This window comes from Procambarus clarkii, chromosome 9 (genome assembly GCF_040958095.1).
Source record: "Procambarus clarkii isolate CNS0578487 chromosome 9, FALCON_Pclarkii_2.0, whole genome shotgun sequence".
NCBI lineage: Eukaryota > Metazoa > Arthropoda > Malacostraca > Decapoda > Cambaridae > Procambarus > Procambarus clarkii.
Window position 1 is genome coordinate 32,501,194 of NC_091158.1, and position 22,101 is coordinate 32,523,294.

A 22,101-nucleotide genomic window follows, 5' to 3' on the forward strand; every position below is an offset into this window, starting at 1 on the left:
ACAATAAATGTTTATTGTCACAATATTACGTGGTAAAAATTCACTAAAATTACAATATGTACAGTTTCACATACTATTTACACAGTAACACACTGTATTACACACTCAGTACTTTGGAGGTGCGTAATAGTCAACGAAGTAGTCCATGGTACACAGCGCGACTTTGCTCTCCTTGCACCAGTTACAGATAGATTTTCGTTTCCTGTTTATTCGTTGTATGTGCTTGCACATAACGCACTCGCGTGCACCCTTGGCTTTAGTACTTGTAGGTGGTATGTAGCCAAGCTTGTAAAGCATAAAGTAGTATTGAAACGATTATAGGAAAAGCTCAATTTGTAAGGTAGTCTTGAAAAGATCGCTTTGTAAGGTCCCCCACAGGAAGAGATTCAGCTAGCCTCAAAGAGTGTCCATCAGTCAGGAAGAGATTCAGGTATTCTTGAAAATATCAATGACCACCACCACCACCATGGAAGCCGCTAACACTTCATCTATGCTACTTGTATCAGATGCATCATCACTGAACGCAGAAAACGATTCATCTATGTATCATCTATGTACATTAGAGATGGCAAGGGTGGAGCTCAGAGCTACACCTGGATATGCTCGCTGTATCATCCTCATAGTTGCTGTATCACTGGCATCCGACCGTTGTGTTAAGCCCTTATTGCGCCTAGCTTCGCCAATGTTATGACCCTTATGTTCTTCAAACAATAGGGTCTGAATTGCACCGACTGAGCACATAGTCTTTCAACACCGTGTGGGACAGGTGTTTGAGAGCCAGAGGCGCATGTGCCACAAATGGTTGCTCACGCAGTACTAACCCAGCCAGCAGCCCTTGTCTTTCATATTCGTTATAGCAAAAGGTTCGTTCAGTGTTTGTTGGGTAGGCTGCTCCATTATGACAATCTTTCATTGTTTCAAATGTGTTCCATTTGTTTTGTATTTGTCACTTACGTCTCAATAATGGAGCAGCCTACCCGACAAACACTGAACGAACCTCTATGACATTTGTCCATTTTTCAAATTGTTTCAACAGTTCTTTTATTTTTCGTTTTTTTTTTTTTTTTTTAAGAAACATGGAGCAGCCGACCTGTAGACCACCGAACGAACCTTTTTGACATTTGTACTGGTTTTCAAAATTCTTCATTTTTTTTATTATATACGTTTTTTTGTATGTAAGAAACATGGAGCAGCCTACCTGCCGACCACCGAACGAACCTTTTGCTATAAGACAAATGAAAAATAAATATTGAACACATTTGAAGAAAGGAAAATGTCATAATGGTTTAATCAGTGTATGTAAGGTAGGCTTCTCCATTATTGAGACGTAAATGACAAATACAAAACAAATGGAACACATTTGAAACAAAGATTGTTATAATGGAGCAGCTTACCTGCCGAACACCGAACAAACCTTTTTGACATTTGTTGTATATCAGACATTTCATTTCTTTTTTCCTACAAAAACGTCAATGCTTTGCAACATCTCAGCAGTCACCCCTTTATATCCCAGCATCATTAGCATCTTTAAACAAGAACAACATATTTTTATGTGCATCGTCGGAGGCGTCTAAGAATGTGCAAGAAGCAGCGCGACCCCACCATGTGGTGTTGACGTTACTCAAACCAGCGTTCGTCATATGGGACAATTTGACGCCGATCGGGCCATTCGTTACCCAAAATATTCGTCTTTTGGGGCAATCGTTATGCAAGGTACCACTGTATATATATATATATATATATATATATATATATATATATATATATATATTATTAAATATGACCGAAAAAGTAAGATTAATAATTCTAACACGAATTTTCTCGATCTTTCATACGTTTCCTTTCCCTGTTGGTGGTAATTCAAGACTCCGCTCCAATATAGAAGCATCAAGAAATATGGACCAATAGGCTTTCTACAAATCACTTCCATTCAATACCCATTGTTTCATGTTCTGTCTTGTGTTTAGGAATTTAATACCCTATTAATACTACCTCACCCCATCCACCTCACTCAAATGTAGATATAAACAAATCGAAGATGTGTAAGTTCTATTCAGTTGTGTATGTGTAAGCTAAAGTCATTGAAAATGTAATAAGTTTTACGAAACGCGTTCAAGTGTCGCGTCAGACTAGAAATAAAAATGAATTTTGGAGAATTGATTTTTGAATTACCACCAACAGTGAAAAGAAACGTACGAAAGATCGAGAAAATTCGTGTTAGAATTATTAATCTTACTTTTTCGGTCATATTTATTAATATATGTCTACAGGAAAGACTGCTACCAAAATATACTAATATATATATATATATATATATATATATATATATATATATATATATATATATATATATATATATATATATATATATATTTATTTATTTATTTTGGTGTATTGGTGTCCCATATATCCATGGGACACAGTCGGCATGGTGGGGTAAATAGCTTCGGCTCCCATCATCTATATATATATATATATAGTTAATATAATATATATAGTATATATTATATATATATATAATTAATTTTTGTGTTTAGATAGGAGCTGCCTCTTATGGGCCAATAAGCCTTCTGCAGCCTCTATGTTTCACCTCACATTTATCCCTTATGTATCCCCCCATGTTTTCACCTTTATTGTATTATCACCTGACCCAGTGTGGGTATAAAATCAACTAGTATTGTAAGATCTGTTCACTTGAGAATGAACCATGGAGGTTCGAAACTTTGTGCAAATTATATAAATAAGTGTAATACACTCTATAGTAAATCACTTCTTTTCTTCACCTTAAAAGTACGAAAATGAGTTTTGGAGAACTCCTATTTCAATTAAGCCCTGATGCTAAGAAAATAGTTAGAGGGATAGAAGCCCTAAACCAGAAAATAATAAATACAGAATATGCGGTCATATTCAATGAAACATGTTTGAAAGAAAACCTGCTGTCAGTATACACCAATATATATATATATATATATATATATATATATATATATATATATATATATATATATATATATATATATATATATATATATATATATATATATATTAGTATATATTGGTAGTAGTCCTTCTTGTAAACACATGTTGTTAAATATGACCGAAAAAGTGAGATTAATAATTCTAACACAAATTTTCTCAATATTTCTTATGTTTCTTTTTACTATTGATGGTAATTGAAAAATCAATTCTCCAAAATTCCTTTTATTTCTAGTCTGACGCGACACTTGAACGCGTTTCGTAATAACTTATTACATTTTCAAAGACTCTAGTTTACACACACAACTGAGAAAATTTGTGTTAGAATTAATAATCTCACTTTTTCGGTCATATTTAACATATAACATATGTCGTACGTAGTAGCCAGAACGTACGTCTTGGCCTACTATGCAAGGCCCGATTTGCCTAATAGGCCGAGTGATTTTCTTTATTTTCAATAAATTGTTTCCAATTAGTTTATTTTTTATTGTTATTATATTATATTAAAATCATAAATTATTAACTTAATTGTGTTAGTTTAGGTTAGGTTAAGATAGGTTAGGTTAGGTAGGTTTGGTTAGGTTCGGTCATATATCTACGTTAATTTTAACACAAATTAAAAAAAATGAACTCATACATAATGAAATGGATATTTTTATCATTTCATAAGAAAAAAATATTGAAAAACAAATTCAGGAAAACTTGGCTTATTAGGCAAATCGGGCCTTGCATAGTAGGCCGAGTATGACGTTCTGGCTACTAGGTACAATAATATATATATATATATATATATATATATATATATATATATATATATATATGTTGTACCTAGTAGCCAGAACTCACTTCTCAGCCTACTATGCAAGGCCCGATTTGCCTAATAAGCCAAGTTTTCATGAATTAATGTTTTTTCGTCTACCTAACCTACCTAACCTAACCTAACCTAGCTTTTTTTGGCTACCTAACCTAACCTTACCTATATATATAGGTTAGGTTAGGTTAGGTAGGGTTGGTTAGGTTCGGTCATATATCTACGTTAATTTTAACTCAAATAAAAAAAAATTGACCTCATACATAGTGAAAAGGGTAGCTTTATCATTTCATAAGAAAAAAATTATAGTAAATAAATTAATTCAGGAAAACTTCGCTTATTAGGCAAATCGGGCCTTGAATAGTAGGCTGAGAAGTGAGTTCTGGCTACTAGGTACGACATATATACATATATATATATATATATATATATATATATATATATATATATATATATATATATACATATATATATATGTCGTACCTAGTAGCCAGAACTCACTTCTCAGCCTACTATGCAAGGCCCGATTTGCCTAATAAGCCAAGTTTTCATGAATTAATTGTTTTTCGACTACCTAACCTACCTAACCTAACCTAACTTTTTCGGCCACCTAACCTAACCTAACCTATAGAGATAGGTTAGGTTAGGTTAGGTAGGGTTGGTTAGGTTCGGTCATATATCTTCGTTAATTTTAACTCAAATAAAAACAAATTGACCTCTTACATAATGAAATAGGTAGCTTTATCATTTCACAAGAATAAAATTAGAGAAAATATATTAATTCAGGAAAACTTGGCTTATTAGGTAAATCGGGCCTTGCATAGTAGGCTGAAAAGTGCGTTCTGGCTACTAGGTACGACATATATATATATATATATATATATATATATATATATATATATATATATATATGTTAAGGGGGAGTAACCTACAGCGTCATTGGAAAACACAGCCTGGCCAAATATCAATAAGTGTCTAGGGGAGTGAAAGGGTAACAAAAAATAATCCAGTTTACTGGGCATTAACATAAATGAACATAACATAAAAAAGAATACAATCTATAAACTCATACACAATGATTTATCCAGCTTCTCAAAGCTGGGCATGATCATCAACAGGTCTCAAAACTGCATACAATCAGCACTAGCTGACGCCAGGCTCTATCGTGGCGCAGTGGGACACTGGCGCCTATTATGCTGCTAATACCAATACAGGGTGGTGGAGGTGGTGTCGCAACCATTAACAAATGAGGTATGAGGAATCAATATCATATACAGCACAATGGCATCACTTAATCCTCAGGTACCCACCTCACTAAGATATATAACAGCACCTATCACCTGGTATAAAGGATGCACAATGGTAGAATTGATCCATGGTATACATTACTGCAACATGACAAGTATCCTAGCAGTCAAATGACACAAATAAGGTCACAAAACCCGGACCGTAGTGGCAACACATGCGCTCGACTGAGAAAATCAAAGAGTGACCGCCCAGAGCCATGCTGGCCGGGAGCGACACTGTATCCACCTCTATGAGTCAGCTGACTCCTCTCTTTCAAATATCTCAAGCTCATATACAGACATATCTTGATCAAGAACTTCTAATTCATATATCAACAAAATAAAGGCTATAATACACAACCTTACATAATAATACATATCAATAATTCAGTACATTAAAGATTATATCATGATATAAAAATATGTGAACAAAGAATTCATATTGGCAAGACATGGTAACACTGGCGGGAGAGGGGAGGAGGGGTTAAGGGAGGATTTCAAGACGTCTGCCAGCCAGTCATTATACATAAGTATACATGAATACAATATAAAGTATATATATATATATATATATATATATATATATATATATATATATATATATATATATATACATACATGTGCATCAAAACTATGTCTATGTGGTATACATCTCACAGTGCCAAAATCTAATTTAATGTTAAAGGACAATGTAATGAACAATAATGAAAGGGAAATTACACAGTATACATGACAGTAATACATCCGAGACCTAAATTTATACATTCTCCATCATAGTTCACATAATATTTCCTATACAGCATTCCATAATATAAGCATATACGGATGTTTTTCAAGCTAAATGATATTAGGTTACTGCTATTCACTAGACTTCTAATATATATCCACAAATACATGGCAAGGACTTATGGTACAGATATATAATATACATAGATATATGTGACATACATTAGCAATACACATTTAATACTAGTGTGTTGTCGAAAAAAGAATAACTACATAAATTAATATTCATGACACTAGGCTAATCAGCCAAGACATCACTATACAGCTTGAGCACATCATACACCAGCTACAGTATGATCATACTGGTGTATGTGTGGTCATAACACCACCTCACACCCATATGGTAATACCACAACACACCATGGTCCAGTATGGTAATATCACAACACACCATGGTCCAGTATGGTAATATCACAACACACCATGGTCCAGTATGGTAATATCACAACACACCATGGTCCAGTATGGTAATATCACAACACACCATGGACCAGTATGGTAATATCACAACACACCATGGACCAGTATGGTAATATCACAACACACCATGGTCCAGTATGGTAATATCACAACACACCATGGTCCAGTATGGTAATATCACAACACACCATGGTCCAGTATGGTAATATCACAACACACCATGGACCAGTATGGTAATATCACAACACACCATGGTCCAGTATGGTAATATCACAACACACCATGGACCAGTATGGTAATATCACAACACACCATGGACCAGTATGGTAATATCACAACACACCATGGTCCAGTATGGTAATATCACAACACACCATGGTCCAGTATGGTAATATCACAACACACCATGGACCAGTATGGTAATATCACAACACACCATGGACCAGTATGGTAATATCACAACACACCATGGTCCAGTATGGTAATATCACAACACACCATGGACCAGTATGGTAATATCACAACACACCATGGACCAGTATGGTAATATAACAACACACCATGGTCCAGTATGGTAATATCACAACACACCATGGTCCAGTATGGTAATATCACAACACACCATGGACCAGTATGGTAATATCACAACACACCATGGTCCAGTATGGTAATATCACAACACACCATGGTCCAGTATGGTAATATCACAACACACCATGGTCCAGTATGGTAATATCACAACACACCATGGACCAGTATGGTAATATCACAACACACCATGCTCCAGTATGGTAATATCACAACACACCATGGTCCAGTATGGTAATATCACAACACACCATGGTCCAGTATGGTAATATCACAACACACCATGGTCCAGTATGGTAATATCACAACACACCATGGTCCAGTATGGTAATATCACAACACACCTGAGTGATTGTGATATAACTGTGATAGTATGGTGGTGATATAGCAGTGACAGTAAGGTATTGGTGTTGTAGCAATGATAGTGATATATCAGTGAATGTAAGGAGAAAATATCAGTGAGGTGTTAATGCAGAGAAAGTGAAATGATGTTGGTGTAGCAGTGATAGTATTATGTGATAGTGAGCTGTTGGTGATATATCAGCGACAACAGCTGTCATATAGTGACACCAACAATTTGTTACTCAATATGGTCAGTATATGACCCCAAGTGTGGGGCCTGAGGTGATGGTGATATATAGTGGTGATAGTGAAGCTATAGTGATACAGGAATGATAGGTTACAGTACTGAGAAGGTATAGCATTGATGGTGATACAGTCGTGATTGTCAGGTATATGATACCAAAGTATAAATACCAAAGTGTTAAATACCGAAGATAGTGAAGTTATGATGATATAGTGATAAAGGCGTGTCTTTAAATTACATTGGCATCAAAACACGCAGTCCATGGTGATGCAGGAGTGATGGTGATGGTGGTGGTACAGTGAACTAGAGTGGCAGCACAACACAACAGTAGTGATGGTGATGATACAGTGAACTAGAGAGGCAGCGCAACACCACTGTAGTGATGGTGGTGGTACAGTGAACTAGAGTGGCAGCACAACACCACAGTAGTGATGGTGGTGGTACAGTGAACTACAGTGGCAGCATAACACCACAGTAGTAATGGTGGAGGTACAGTGAACTAGAATGGCAGCACAACACCACAGTAGTGATGGTGGTGGTACAGTGAACTACAGTGGCAGCATAACACCACAGTAGTAATGGTGATGGTACAGTGAACTAGAGTGGCAGCACAACACCACAGTAATGACGGTACAGTGAACTAGAGTGGCCGCACAACACCACAGTAGTGATGGTGGTGGTACTGTGAACTAGAGTGGCAGCACAACACCACAGTAGTGATGGTGGTGGTACAGTGAACTAGAGTGGCAGCACAACACCACAGTAGTGATGGTGGTGGTACAGTGAACTAGAGTGGCAGCACAACACCACAGTAGTGATGGTGGTGGTACAGTGAACTAGAGTGGCAGTACAACACCACAGTAGTGATAGTGGTGGTACAGTGAACTAGAGTGGCAGCACAACACCACAGTAGTGATGGTGATGGTACAGTGAAAGTGGCAGCACAACACCACAGTCCACCACAGTCACCTCCCTAATGTTACTGTGGTTGACTGCTGCCCTCACCACATCCAGGCCACTCACCACATCACCGAAGACACATGACCAATGGTGACCACCCTGGCGGTCCCTGGTGGTGATGGCGAACTGGGCACTACTGGGACTCCCCGGCCCCCACAACGACCACACAGTTCCTGCCCTGGACACTACAGCTCCTGCCCGGCCTGACTCCCGGTACTGCCCCTGGAGGTCAGGCAGCAGTGAGGCTCCTCCCTTACCATCATTACTCTCGTAGTCTCCGCCAGCCACCCACTCCCCCGGCTGACCCTTGTTCCACACCTGCAACAGTTTAGTGTTGCGGTAGGTGTGGCCCCGCTGGCCCGTACACAACAACACAAACTGTCTGGCCAGCGGAGTGTCAGGGGTCAGCCGGATGGTGACCCGCCCTCTTGTTGACCCCGCCCACCCGAGGTCAAGGAACGCCAGGGTGCAGGAGGGCTCCAGCACGCCCACAACCTCACTCTCCTGCAGAAAATGAAATAAATCATGCTGATAACTGTATAACAAAATGTTATCATATTAGTTATCAAAACTCAGTAAGACTAGTAGGTGCAATAAAGTAACCTGGAGGGTGTGGGCGTGGGCGGGCGTGGGCTGACGCAGGAGTGGGTGGAGGTACAGCTGTCCGTCTTGTAGAGTTATCCTGGCGGAGCGGCGGCCATCTTGGTCTTCCTGGACGGCCAACACCCGGCCAGCCTCCACAGCCTCTTGACGGCCAACACCCGGCCAGCCTCCACCAGCCTCTTGACGGGCTCACTCATCCTGCGGAGGTCCTCAACCTGTGGACAGTGTCAGCCCCATTATCACCTGTGGTCAGTGCCAGCCCCATTATCACCTGTGGTCAGTGTCAGCCCCATTATCACCCGTGGTCAGTGTCAGCCCCATTATCACCTGTGGACAGAGTCAGCACCATTATCACCTGTGGTCAGTGCCAGCCCCATTATCACCTGTGGTCAATGTCAGCACCATTATCACCTGTGGGCAGTGTCAGCCCCATTATCACCTGTGGTCAGTGTCAGCCCCATTAGCACCTGTGGGGAGTGTCAGCCCCATTATCACCTGTGGTCAGTGGCAGGCCCATTATCACCTGTGGTCAGTGTCAGCCCCATTATCACCTGTGGTCAGTGTCAGCCCCCATTATCACCTGTGGTCAGTGTCAGCCCCATTATCACCTGTGGACAGTGTCAGCCCCATTATCACCTGTGGACAGTGTCAGCCCCATTATCACCTGTGGACAGTGTCAGCCCCATTATCACCTGTGGACAGTGTCAGCCCCATTATCACCTGTGGACAGTGTCAGCCCTATTATGCTGAACCTGTAGCTCCAGCCCCCCTCTACTGGCAGGGGGTTTGTACTGGACCTGTAGCTCCAGCCCCCCTCTACTGGCAGGGGGTTTGTACTGGACCTGTAGCTCCAGCCCCCCTCTACTGGCAGGGGGTTTGTACTGGACCTGTAGCTCCAGCCCCCCTCTACTGGCAGGGGGTTGGTGCTGCACCTGTAGCTCCAGGCCCCTCTACTGGCATGGAGTTAGTACTGGACCAGTAGCTTCAGCCGCACTCTACTGGCAGGAGGTTGGTGCTGGACCTGTAGCTCCAGCCCCCTCCCACCCCCATCTCTACTGGCAGGAGGTTGGAGTTGGACCTGTAGCTCCAGCCACCCTCTACTGGCAAGGGGTTCGTTCTGGACCTGTACCTCTACCCCCCTCTCTACTGGCAGGGGGTTGGTGCTGAACCTGTAGCTCCAGCCCCCCTCTAATGGCAGGGGGTTGGTGCTGGACCTGTAGCTCCACCCGCCTCTCAACTGGCAGGGGGTTGGTGCTGAACCTGTAGCTCCAGCCCCCCTCTAATGGCAGGGGGTTGGTGCTGGACCTGTAGCTCCCCCCCCCCTTCTCTACTGGCAGGGGGTTGGTACTGGACCTGTAGCTCCAGCCCAATTCTACTGGCAGTGGGTTGGTTCTGGACCTGTAGCTCCAGCCCCCCTCTACTGGCAGAGGGCTGGTATTGGACCTGTAGCTCAAGCCCCCCTCTACTGGCAGGGGGTTGGTCCTGTACCTGTAGCTCCAACCCCCCTCTACTGGCAGGGGGTTAGTGCTGGACCTGTAGCTCCAGCCCCCTCCCCCACCCCAATCTCTACTGGCAGGAGGTTGGTGTTGGACCTGCAGCTCCAGCCACCCTCTACTGGCAGGGGGTTTGTGCTGGACCTGTAGCTCCAGCCCCCCTCTACTGGCAGGGGGTTGGTGCTGGACCTGTAGCTCCAGCCCCCCTCTACTGGCAGCGGGTAGGTGCGGCACCTGTAGCTCCAGCCCCCCTCTACTGGCAGGGAGTTGGTGGCTGCACCTGTAGCTCCAGCCCCCTCTACTGGTATTGGGTTAGTCCTGGACCTGTAGCTTCAGCCGCACTCTACTGGCAGAGGGTTGGTGCTGGACCTGTAGCTCCAGCCCCCTCTACTTGCAGGGGTTGGTGGTAGACCTGTACCTCCATCCCCCCTCTATTGCCAGCGGGTTGGTGCTGGACCTGTAGCTCCAGCCCCTCTCTATTGGCAGCGGGTTGGTGCTGGACCTGTAGCTCCAGCCCCCTCTACTGGCATGGGGTTATTACTGGACCTGTAGCTTCAGCAGCACTCTACTGGCAGAGGGTTGATGCTGGACCTGTAGCTCCAGCCCCCTCTACTGGTAGGGGGTTGGTGCTGGACCTGTAGCTCCAGCCCCCTCTACTGGCAGGGGGTTGGTGCTGGGTCTGTAGCTGCCGCTCCCTTCTACTGGCAGGAGGTTGGTGCTGGACCTGTAGACGCAGCCCCACCCCCCACCCCATCTCTACTGGCAGGGGGTTGGTTCTGGACCTGTAGCTCCATCCCCGTCTCTACTGGCAGGAGGTTGGTGCTGTACCTGTAGCCCCAGCCCCCTCTACTGGCAGGGGGTTGGTCCTGGACCTGTAGCTCCAGCCCCACCCCCCACCCCCATCTCTACTGGCAGGAGGTTGGTGTTGGACCTGTAGCTTCAGCCACTCTCTACTGGCAAGGGGTTCGTTCTGGACCTGTAGCTCCAGCCCCCCTCTAATGGCAGGGGGTTGGTGCTGGACCTGTAGCTCCACCCCCTTCTCTACTGGCAGGGGGTTGGTGCTGAACCTGTAGCTCCAGCCCCCCTCTAATGGCAGGGGGTTGGTGCTGGACCTGTAGCTCCACCCCCCCTCTCTACTGGCAGGGGGTTGGTACTGGACCTGTAGCTCCAGCCCAATTCTACTGGCAGAGGGTTGGTTCTGGACCTGTAGCTCCAGCCCCCCTCTACTGGCAGGGGGTTGGTCCTGGACCTGTAGCTCCAACCCCTCTCTACTGGTAGGGCGTTGGTGCTGGACCTGTAGCTCCAGCCCCCCCCCCTATACTGGCACAGGGGTTGGTGCTAGACCTGTATCTCCAGCCCACCTCTACTAGCAAGGGGTTAGTGCTGGACCTGTAGCTCCAGCCCACTTCTACTGGCAGAGAGATGGTTCTGGACCTGTAGCTCCAGCTACTTCCCCCCCTCGATACTGACAGGGGGGTTGATGCTGGACCTGTAGCTCCAGTCCCCCTCTACTGGCAGGGGGTTGGTGCTGGACCTGTAGCTCCAGCCCCCCTCTACTGGCAGCGGGTTGGTGCGGCACCTGTAGCTCCAGCCCCCTCTACTGGCATGGGGTTAGTACTGGACCTGTAGCTTCAACCGCACTCTACTGGCAGAGGGTTGGTGCTGGACTTGTAGCTCCAGCCCCCTCTACTAGCAGGAGGTTGGTGCTGGACCTGTAGCTCAAGCCCCCCTCTACTGGCAGGGGGTTGGTCCTGGACCTGTAGCTCCAACCCCCCCCCCACCCCATCTCTACTGGCAGGAGGTTGGTGTTGGACCTGGAGCTACAGCCACCCTCTACTGGCAGGGGGTTGGTACTGGTCCTGTAGCTCCAGCCCCCCTCTACTGGCAGGGGGTTGGTGCTGGACCTGTAGCTCCAGCCCCCCCCTCTACTGGCAGGGGGTTGGTACTGGTCCTGTAGCTCCAGCCCCCCCTCTACTGGCAGGGGGTTGGTGCTGGACCTGAAGCTCCACCTCCCTCTCTACTGGCAGGGGGTTGGTGCTGCACCTGTAGGTCCAGCCCAATTCTACTGGCAGAGGGTTGGTTCTGGACCTGTAGCTCCAGCCCCCCTCTACTGGCAGAGGGCTGGTTCTGGACCTGTAGCTCCAGCCCCCCCCCCTCTAATGGCAGGGGGCAGGTGCTGGACCTGTACCTCCATCCCCCTTCTAATAGCAGGGGGTTGGTGCTGAACCTGTAGCTCCACCCCCTCTCTACTGGTAGGGGGTTGGTACTGGACCTGTAGCTCCAGCCCCCCTCTAATGGCAGGGGGTTTTTGCTGGACCTGTAGCTCCACCCCCCTCTCTACTGGCAGGGGGTTGGTACTGAACCTGTAGCTCCAGCCCCCCCTCTAATGGCAGGGGGTTGGTACTGGACCTGTAGCTCCAGCCCCCCTCTACTGGCAGGGGTTGGTGCTGGACTTGTAGCTCCAGTCATCCCCCCCCTTCTACTGGCACAGGGGTTGGTGCTAGACCTGTAGCTCCAGCGCACCTCTACTAGCAGGGGTTTAGTGCTGGACCTGTAGCTCCAGCCCACTTCTACTGGCAGAGAGATGGTTCTGGACCTGTAGCTCCAGCTACCCCCCCTCTATACTGACAGGGGGGGCTGATGCTGGACCTGTATCTCCAGCCCCCCTCTACTGGCAGGGGGTTGATTCTGGACCTGTAGCTCCAGCCCCCCTCTACTAGCAGGGGGTTGGTTCTGTACCTGTTGCTCCAGACCTCCTCTACTGGAAGGGGGTTGGTGCTGGACCTGTAGCTCCAGCCGGCCCTCTACTGGCAGTGGGTTGGTGCTGGACCTGTAGCTCCAGCCCCCCTCTCTACTGGCAAGGGGTTGGTGCTGGACATGTAGCTCCAGCCCCCCTCTAATGGCAGGGGGTTGGTGCTAAACCTGTAGCTCCAGCCCCCCTCTACTGGCAGGGGGTTGGTACTGGACCTGTAGCTCCAGCCCAATTCTACTGGCAGAGGGTTGGTTTTGCACCTGTAGCTCCAGCCGCTTTCTACTGGCAGAGGGCTGGTATTGGACCTGTAGCTCAATCCCCCCTCTACTGGCAGGGGGTTGGTCCTGGACCTGTAGCTCCAACCCCCCTCTACTGGCAAGGGGTTAGTGCTGGACCTGTAGCTCCAGCCCCCCCCCCCACCCCAATCTCTACTGGCAGGAGGTTGGTGTTGGACCTGTAGCTCCAGCCACCCTCTACTGGAAGGGGGTTGGTGCTGGACCTGTAGCTCCAGCCCCCCTCTACTGGCAGAGGGCTGGTTCTGGACCTGTAGCTCCAGCCCCCCCTCTACTGGCAAGGGGTTGGTGCTGGAAATGTAGCTCCACCCCCCTCTCTACTGGCAGGGGGTTGGTACTGGACCTGTAGCTCCAACCCCCCTCTACTGGCAGGGAGTTGGTGCTGCACCTGTAGCTCCAGCCCCCTCTACCTTCAGGGGGTTAGTGCTGGATCTGTAGCTCCAGCCCCCTCCCCCACCCCAATCTCTACTGGCAGGAGGTTGGTGTTGGACCTGTAGCTCCAGCCACCATCTACTGGCAGGGGGTTTGTGCTGGACCTGTAGCTCCAGCCCCCCTCTACTGGCAGGGGGTTTGTGCTGGACCTGTAGCTCCAGCCCCCTCTACTGGCAGCGGGTTGGTGCGGCACCTGTAGCTCCAGCCCCCCTCTACTGGCAGGGAGTTGGTGCTGCACCTGTAGCTCCAGCCCCCTCTACTGGTATTGGGTTAGTCCTGGACCTGTAGCTTCAGCCGCACTCTACTGGCAGAGGGTTGGTGCTGGACCTGTAGCTCCAGCCCCCTCTACTTGCAAGGGTTGGTGGTAGACCTGTACCTCCATCCCCCCTCTATTGCCAGCGGGTTGGTGCTGGACCTGTAGCTCCAGCCCCTCTCTATTGGCAGCGGGTTGGTGCTGGACCTGTAGCTCCAGCCCCCTCTACTGGCATGGGGTTATTACTGGACCTGTAGCTTCAGCAGCACTCTACTGGCAGAGGGTTGATGCTGGACCTGTAGCTCCAGCCCCCCCTACTGGTAGGGGGTTGGTGCTGGACCTGTAGCTCCAGCCCCCTCTACTGGCAGGGGGTTGGTGCTGGGTCTGTAGCTGCCGCTCCCTTCTACTGGCAGGAGGTTGGTGCTGGACCTGTAGACGCAGCCCCACCCCCCACCCCCATCTCTACTGGCAGGGGGTTGGTTCTGGACCTGTTGCTCCATCCCCGTCTCAACTGGCAGGAGGTTGGTGCTGTACCTGTAGCCCCAGCCCCCTCTACTGGCAGGGGGTTGGTCCTGGACCTGTAGCTCCAGCCCCACCCCCCACCCCCATCTCTACTGGCAGGAGGTTGGTGTTGGACCTGTAGCTTCAGCCACCCTCTACTGGCAAGGGGTTCGTTCTGGACCTGTAGCTCCAGCCCCCCTCTAATGGCAGGGGGTTGGTGCTGGACCTGTAGCTCCACCCCCTTCTCTACTGGCAGGGGGTTGGTGCTGAACCTGTAGCTCCAGCCCCCCTCTAATGGCAGGGGGTTGGTGCTGGACCTGTAGCTCCACCCCCCTCTCTACTGGCAGGGGGTTGGTACTGGACCTGTAGCTCCAGCCCAATTCTACTGGCAGAGGGTTGGTTCTGGAACTGTAGCTCCAGCCCCCCTCTACTGGCAGAGGGCTGGTTCTGGACCTGTAGCTCCAGCCCAATTCTACTGGCAGAGGGCTGGTGTGGGACCTGTAGCTCAAGCCCCCCTCTACTGGCAGGGGGTTGGTCCTGGACCTGTAGCTCCAACCCCTCTCTACTGGTAGGGCGTTGGTGCTGGACCTGTAGCTCCAGCCCCCCCCCCCTATACTGGCACAGGGGTTGGTGCTAGACCTGTAGCTCCAGCCCACCTCTACTAGCAAGGGGTTAGTGCTGGACCTGTAGCTCCAGCCCACTTCTACTGGCAGAGAGATGGTTCTGGACCTGTAGCTCCAGCTACTTCCCCCCCTCGATACTGACAGGGGGGGTTGATGCTGGACCTGTAGCTCCAGTCCCCCTCTACTGGCAGCGGGTTGGTGCGGCACCTGTAGCTCCAGCCCCCTCTACTGGCATGGGGTTAGTACTGGACCTGTAGCTTCAGCCGCACTCTACTGGCAGAGGGTTGGTGCTGGACTTGTAGCTCCAGCCCCCTCTACTAGCAGGAGGTTGGTGCTGGACCTGTAGCTCAAGCCCCCCTCTACTGGCAGGGGGTTGGTCCTGGACCTGTAGCTCCAACCCCCCCCCCCACCCCATCTCTACTGGCAGGAGGTTGGTGTTGGACCTGGAGCTACAGCCACCCTCTACTGGCAGGGGGTTGGTACTGGTCCTGTAGCTCCAGCCCCCCTCTACTGGCAGGGGGTTGGTGCTGGACCTGTAGCCCCTAGCCCCCCCTCTACTGGCAGGGGGTTAGTACTGGTCCTGTAGCTCCAGCCCCCCCTCTACTGGCAGGGGGTTGGTGCTGGACCTGAAGCTCCACCTCCCTCTCTACTGGCAGGGGGTTGGTGCTGCACCTGTAGGTCCAGCCCAATTCTACTGGCAGAGGGTTGGTTCTGGACCTGTAGCTCCAGCCCCCCTCTACTGGCAGAGGGCTGGTTCTGGACCTGTAGCTCCAGCCCCCCACCCCCCTCTAATGGCAGGGGGCAGGTGCTGGACCTGTACCTCCATCCCCCCTCTAATAGCAGGGGGTTGGTGCTGAACCTGTAGCTCCACCCCCTCTCTACTGGTAGGGGGTTGGTACTGGACCTGTAGCTCCAGCCCCCCTCTAATGGCAGGGGGTTGTTGCTGGACCTGTAGCTCCACCCCCCTCTCTACTGGCAGGGGGTTGGTACTGAACCTGTAGCTCCAGCCCCCCCTCTAATGGCAGGGGGTTGGTACTGGACCTGTAGCTCCAGCCCCCCTCTACTGGCAGGGGTTGGTGCTGGACTTGTAGCTCCAGTCATCCCCCCCCTCCTTCTACTGGCACAGGGGTTGGTGCTAGACCTGTAGCTCCAGCCCACCTCTACTAGCAGGGGTTTAGTGCTGGACCTGTAGCTCCAGCCCACTTCTACTGGCAGAGAGATGGTTCTGGACCTGTAGCTCCAGCTACCCCCCCTCTATACTGACAGGGGGGGCTGATGCTGGACCTGTATCTCCAGCCCCCCTCTACTGGCAGGGGGTTGATTCTGGACCTGTAGCTCCAGCCCCCCTCTACTAGCAGGGGGTTGGTTCTGTACCTGTTGCTCCAGACCTCCTCTACTGGAAGGGGGTTGGTGCTGGACCTGTAGCTCCAGCCGGCCCTCTACTGGCAGTGGGTTGGTGCTGGACCTGTAGCTCCAGCCCCCCTCTCTACTGGCAGTGGGTTGGTGCTGGACCTGTAGCTCCAGCCCCCCTCTCTACTGGCAAGGGGTTGGTGCTGGACCTGTAGCTCCAGCCCCCCTCTACTGGCAGGGGGTTGGTACTGGACCTGTAGCTCCAGCCCAATTCTACTGGCAGAGGGTTGGTTTTGCACCTGTAGCTCCAGCCGCTTTCTACTGGCAGAGGGCTGGTATTGGACCTGTAGCTCAATCCCCCCTCTACTGGCAGGGGGTTGGTCCTGGACCTGTAGCTCCAACCCCCCTCTACTGGCAAGGGGTTAGTGCTGGACCTGTAGCTCCAGCCCCCCCCCCCACCCCAATCTCTACTGGCAGGAGGTTGGTGTTGGACCTGTAGCTCCAGCCACCCTCTACTGGAAGGGGGTTGGTGCTGGAGCTGTAGCTACAGTGCCACTCTACTGGCAGAGGGTTGGTTCTGGACCTGTAGCTCCAGCCCCCCCTCTACTGGCAAGGGGTTGGTGCTGGAAATGTAGCTCCACCCCCCTCTCTACTGGCAGGGGGTTGGTACTGGACCTGTAGCTCCAACCCAATTCTACTGGCAGAGGGTTGGTTCTGGACCTGTAGCTCCAGCCCCCCTCTACTGGCAGAGGGCTGGTTCTGGACCTGTAGCTCCAGCCCCCCCCTCTACTGGCAGGGGGCAGGTGCTGGACCTGTAGCTCAAGCCCCCCTCTACTGGCAGGGGGTTGGTCCTGTACCTGTAGCTCCAACCCCCCTCTACTGGCAGGGGGTTAGTGCTGGATCTGTAGCTCCAGCCCCCTCCCCCACCCCAATCTCTACTGGCAGGAGGTTGGTGTTGGACCTGTAGCGCCAGCCACCATCTACTGGCAGGGGGTTGGTGCTGGACCTGTAGCTCCAGCCCCCCTCTACTGGCAGGGGGTTTGTGCTGGACCTGTAGCTCCAGCCCCCCTCTACTGGCAGCGGGTTGGTGCGGCACCTGTAGCTCCAGCCCCCCTCTACTGGCAGGGAGTTGGTGCTGCACCTGTAGCTCCAGCCCCCTCTACTGGTATTGGGTTAGTCCTGGACCTGTAGCTTCAGCCGCACTCTACTGGCAGAGGGTTGGTGCTGGACCTGTAGCTCCAGCCCCCTCTACTTGCAGGGGTTGGTGGTAGACATGTACCTCCATCCCCCCTCTATTGCCAGCGGGTTGGTGCTGGACCTGTAGTTCCAGCCCCTCTCTATTGGCAGCGGGTTGGTGCTGGACCTGTAGCTCCAGCCCCCTCTACTGGCATGGGGTTATTACTGGACCTGTAGCTTCAGCAGCACTCTACTGGCAGAGGGTTGATGCTGGACCAGTAGCTCCAGCCCCCTCTACTGGTAGGGGGTTGGTGCTGGACCTGTAGCTCCAGCCCCCTCTACTGGCAGGGGGTAGGTGCTGGGTCTGTAGCTGCCGCTCCCTTCTACTGGCAGGAGGTTGGTGCTGGACCTGTAGCCGCAGCCCCACCCCCACCCCCATCTCTACTGGCAGGGGGTTGGTTCTGGACCTGTAGCTCCATCCCCGTCTCTACTGGCAGGAGGTTGGTGCTGTACCTGTAGCCCCAGCCCCCTCTACTGGCAGGGGGTTGGTCCTGGACCTGTAGCTCCAGCCACACCCCCCACCCCCATCTCTACTGGCAGGACGTTGGTGTTGGACCTGTAGCTTCAGCCACCCTCTACTGGCAAGGGGTTCGTTCTGGACCTGTAGCTCCAGCCCCCCTCTAATGGCAGGGGGTTGGTGCTGGACCTGTAGCTCCACCCCCTTCTCTACTGGCAGGGGGTTGGTGCTGAACCTGTAGCTCCAGCCCCCCTCTAATGGCAGGGGGTTGGTGGTGGACCTGTAGCTCCACCCCCCTCTCTACTGGCAGGGGGTTGGTACTGGACCTGTAGCTCCTGCCCCCTCTACTGGCAGGAGGTTGGTGCTGGACCTGTAGCTCCAGCCCCCCTCTACTGGCAGGGGGTTTGTGCTGGACCTGTAGCTCCAGCCCCCCTCTACTGGCAGCGGGTTGGTGCGGCACCTGTAGCTCCAGCCCCCCTCTACTGGCAGGGAGTTGGTGCTGCACCTGTAGCTCCAGCCCCCTCTACTGGTATTGGGTTAGTCCTGGACCTGTAGCTTCAGCCGCACTCTACTGGCAGAGGGTTGGTGCTGGACCTGTAGCTCCAGCCCCCTCTACTTGCAGGGGTTGGTGGTAGACCTGTACCTCCATCCCCCCTCTATTGCCAGCGGGTTGGTGCTGGACCTGTAGCTCCAGCCCCTCTCTATTGGCAGCGGGTTGGTGCTGGACCTGTAGCTCCAGCCCCCTCTACTGGCATGGGGTTATTACTGGACCTGTAGGTTCAGCAGCACTCTACTGGCAGAGGGTTGATGCTGGACCTGTAGCTCCAGCCCCCTCTACTGGTAGGGGGTTGGTGCTGGACCTGTAGCTCCAGCCCCCTCTACTGGCAGGGGGTTGGTGCTGGGTCTGTAGCTGCCGCTCCCTTCTACTGGCAGGAGGTTGGTGCTGGACCTGTAGCCGCAGCCCCCCCCCCACCCCCATCTCTACTGGCAGGGGGTTGGTTCTGGACCTGTAGCTCCATCCCCGTCTCTACTGGCAGGAGGTTGGTGCTATACCTGTAGCCCCAGCCCCCTCTACTGGCAGGGGGTTGGTCCTGGACCTGTAGCTCCAGCCCCACCCCCCACCCCCATCTCTACTGGCAGGGGTTGGTGTTGGACCTGTAGCTTCAGCCACCCTCTACTGGCAAGGGGTTCGTTCTGGACCTGTAGCTCCAGCCCCCCCTCTAATGGCAGGGGGTTGGTGCTGGACCTGTAGCTCCACCCCCTTCTCTACTGGCAGGGGGTTGGTGCTGAACCTGTAGCTCCAGCCCCCCTCTAATGGCAGGGGGTTGGTGCTGGACCTGTAGCTCCACCCCCCTCTCTACTGGCAGGGGGTTGGTACTGGACCTGTAGCTCCAGCCCAATTCTACTGGCAGAGGGTTGGTTCTGGACCTGTAGCTCCAGCCCCCCTCTACTGGCAGAGGGCTGGTTCTGGACCTGTAGCTCCAGCCCAATTCTACTGGCAGAGGGCTGGTGTGGGACCTGTAGCTCAAGCCCCCCTCTACTGGCAGGGGGTTGGTCCTGGACCTGTAGCTCCAACCCCTCTCTACTGGTAGGGCGTTGGTGCTGGACCTGTAGCTCCAGCCCCCTCCCCCTATACTGGCACAGGGGTTGGTGCTAGACCTGTAGCTCCAGCCCACCTCTACTAGCAAGGGGTTAGTGATGGACCTGTAGCTCCAGCCCACTTCTACTGGCAGAGAGATGGTTCTGGACCTGTAGCTCCAGCTACTTCCCCCCCTCGATACTGACAGGGGGTTTGATGCTGGACCTGTAGCTCCAGTCCCCCTCTACTGGCAGGGGGTTGGTGCTGGACCTGTAGCTCCAGCCCCCCTCTACTGGCAGCGGGTTGGTGCGGCACCTGTAGCTCCAGCCCCCTCTACTGGCATGGGGTTAGTACTGGACCTGTAGCTTCAGCCGCACTCTACTGGCAGAGGGTTGGTGCTGGACTTGTAGCTCCAGCCCCCTCTACTAGCAGGAGGTTGGTGCTGGACCTGTAGCTCCAACCCCCCCCCCCCACCCCATCTCTACTGGCAGGAGGTTGGTGTTGGACCTGGAGCTACAGCCACCCTCTACTGGCAGGGGGTTGGTACTGGTCCTGTAGCTCCAGCCCCCCTCTACTGGCAGGGGGTTGGTGCTGGACCTGTAGCTCCAGCCCCCCTCTAATAGCAGGGGGTTGGTACTGGACCTGTAGCTCCAGCCCCCATCTACTGGCAGGGGGGTTGGTGTTGGACCTGTAGCTCCATCCCCCCTCTAATAGCAGGGGGTTGGTACTGGACCTGTAGCTCCAGCCCCCATCTACTGGCAGGGGGGTTGGTGTTGGACCTGTAGCTCCAGCCCCCCTCTACTGGCAGGGGGTTGGTGCTGGACCTGTAGCTCCACCCCCCTCTCTACTGGCAGGGGGTTGGTGCTGGACCTGCAGCTCCAGCCCACCTCTACTGGCAGGGGGGTTAGTGCTGGACCTGTAGCTCCAGCCTCCCCTCTACTGGCAGGGGGGGTTGGTACTGGACCTGTAGCTCCACCCCCCTCTACTGGCAGGGGGTTGGTGCTGAACCTGTAGCTCCAGCCTCCCCTCTACTGGCAGGGGGGGTTGGTACTGGACCTGTAGCTCCACCCCCCTATACTGGCAGGGGGTTGGTGCTGAACCTGTAGCTCCAGCCCATCTCTACTGGCAGGGGGTTGGCGTTGGATCTTTAGCTTTAGCCCCCCTCTACTGGCAGGAAGTTGGTTCTGGACCTGTAGCTCCAGCCTCAATCTACTGGCAGGAAGTTAGTTCTGGACCTGTAGCTCCAGCCTCCCTCTACTGCCAGGAAGTTGGTTCTGGACCTGTAGCTCCAGCCTCCCTCTACTGGCAGGGGGTTGGTACTGGATCTGTAGCTCCAGCCCACCTCTACTGGCAGGGGGTTGGTGCTGAACCTGTAGCTCCAGCCCCCCTCTAATGGCAGGGGGTTGGTTCTGGACCTGTAGCTCCAGCCCCCCTCTACTGGCAGAGGGCTGGTTCTGGACCTGTAGCTCCAGCCCAATTCTACTGGCAGAGGGCTGGTGTGGGACCTGTAGCTCAAGCCCCCCTCTACTGGCAGGGGGTTGGTCCTGGACCTGTAGCTCCAACCCCTCTCTACTGGTAGGGCGTTGGTGCTGGACCTGTAGCTCCAGCCCCCTCCCCCTATACTGGCACAGGGGTTGGTGCTAGACCTGTAGCTCCAGCCCACCTCTACTAGCAAGGGGTTAGTGATGGACCTGTAGCTCCAGCCCACTTCTACTGGCAGAGAGATGGTTCTGGACCTGTAGCTCCAGCTACTTCCCCCCCTCGATACTGACAGGGGGTTTGATGCTGGACCTGTAGCTCCAGTCCCCCTCTACTGGCAGGGGGTTGGTGCTGGACCTGTAGCTCCAGCCCCCCTCTACTGGCAGCGGGTTGGTGCGGCACCTGTAGCTCCAGCCCCCTCTACTGGCATGGGGTTAGTACTGGACCTGTAGCTTCAGCCGCACTCTACTGGCAGAGGGTTGGTGCTGGACTTGTAGCTCCAGCCCCCTCTACTAGCAGGAGGTTGGTGCTGGACCTGTAGCTCCAACCCCCCCCCCCCACCCCATCTCTACTGGCAGGAGGTTGGTGTTGGACCTGGAGCTACAGCCACCCTCTACTGGCAGGGGGTTGGTACTGG

General features: G+C 51.8%; 1 protein-coding gene across 1 annotated transcript in view; it reads right to left on the reverse strand.

The window, feature by feature from the left end:
* Positions 1–6,980: 6,980 nt before the first annotated feature.
* LOC123765938 (peptidyl-prolyl cis-trans isomerase G-like) overlaps positions 6,981–22,101 on the reverse strand; it is a 39,140-nt gene continuing 24,019 nt past the window's right edge. Inside the window, exons 2-3 of the mRNA XM_069321431.1 lie at positions 9,017–9,193; positions 6,981–8,917 (exon numbers count right to left, since the gene is read on the reverse strand). Coding sequence (XP_069177532.1) covers positions 8,339–8,917; positions 9,017–9,193 — 756 coding nt within the window. The 3' untranslated portion in view covers positions 6,981–8,338. The remainder of the gene's footprint in view (positions 8,918–9,016; positions 9,194–22,101) is intronic.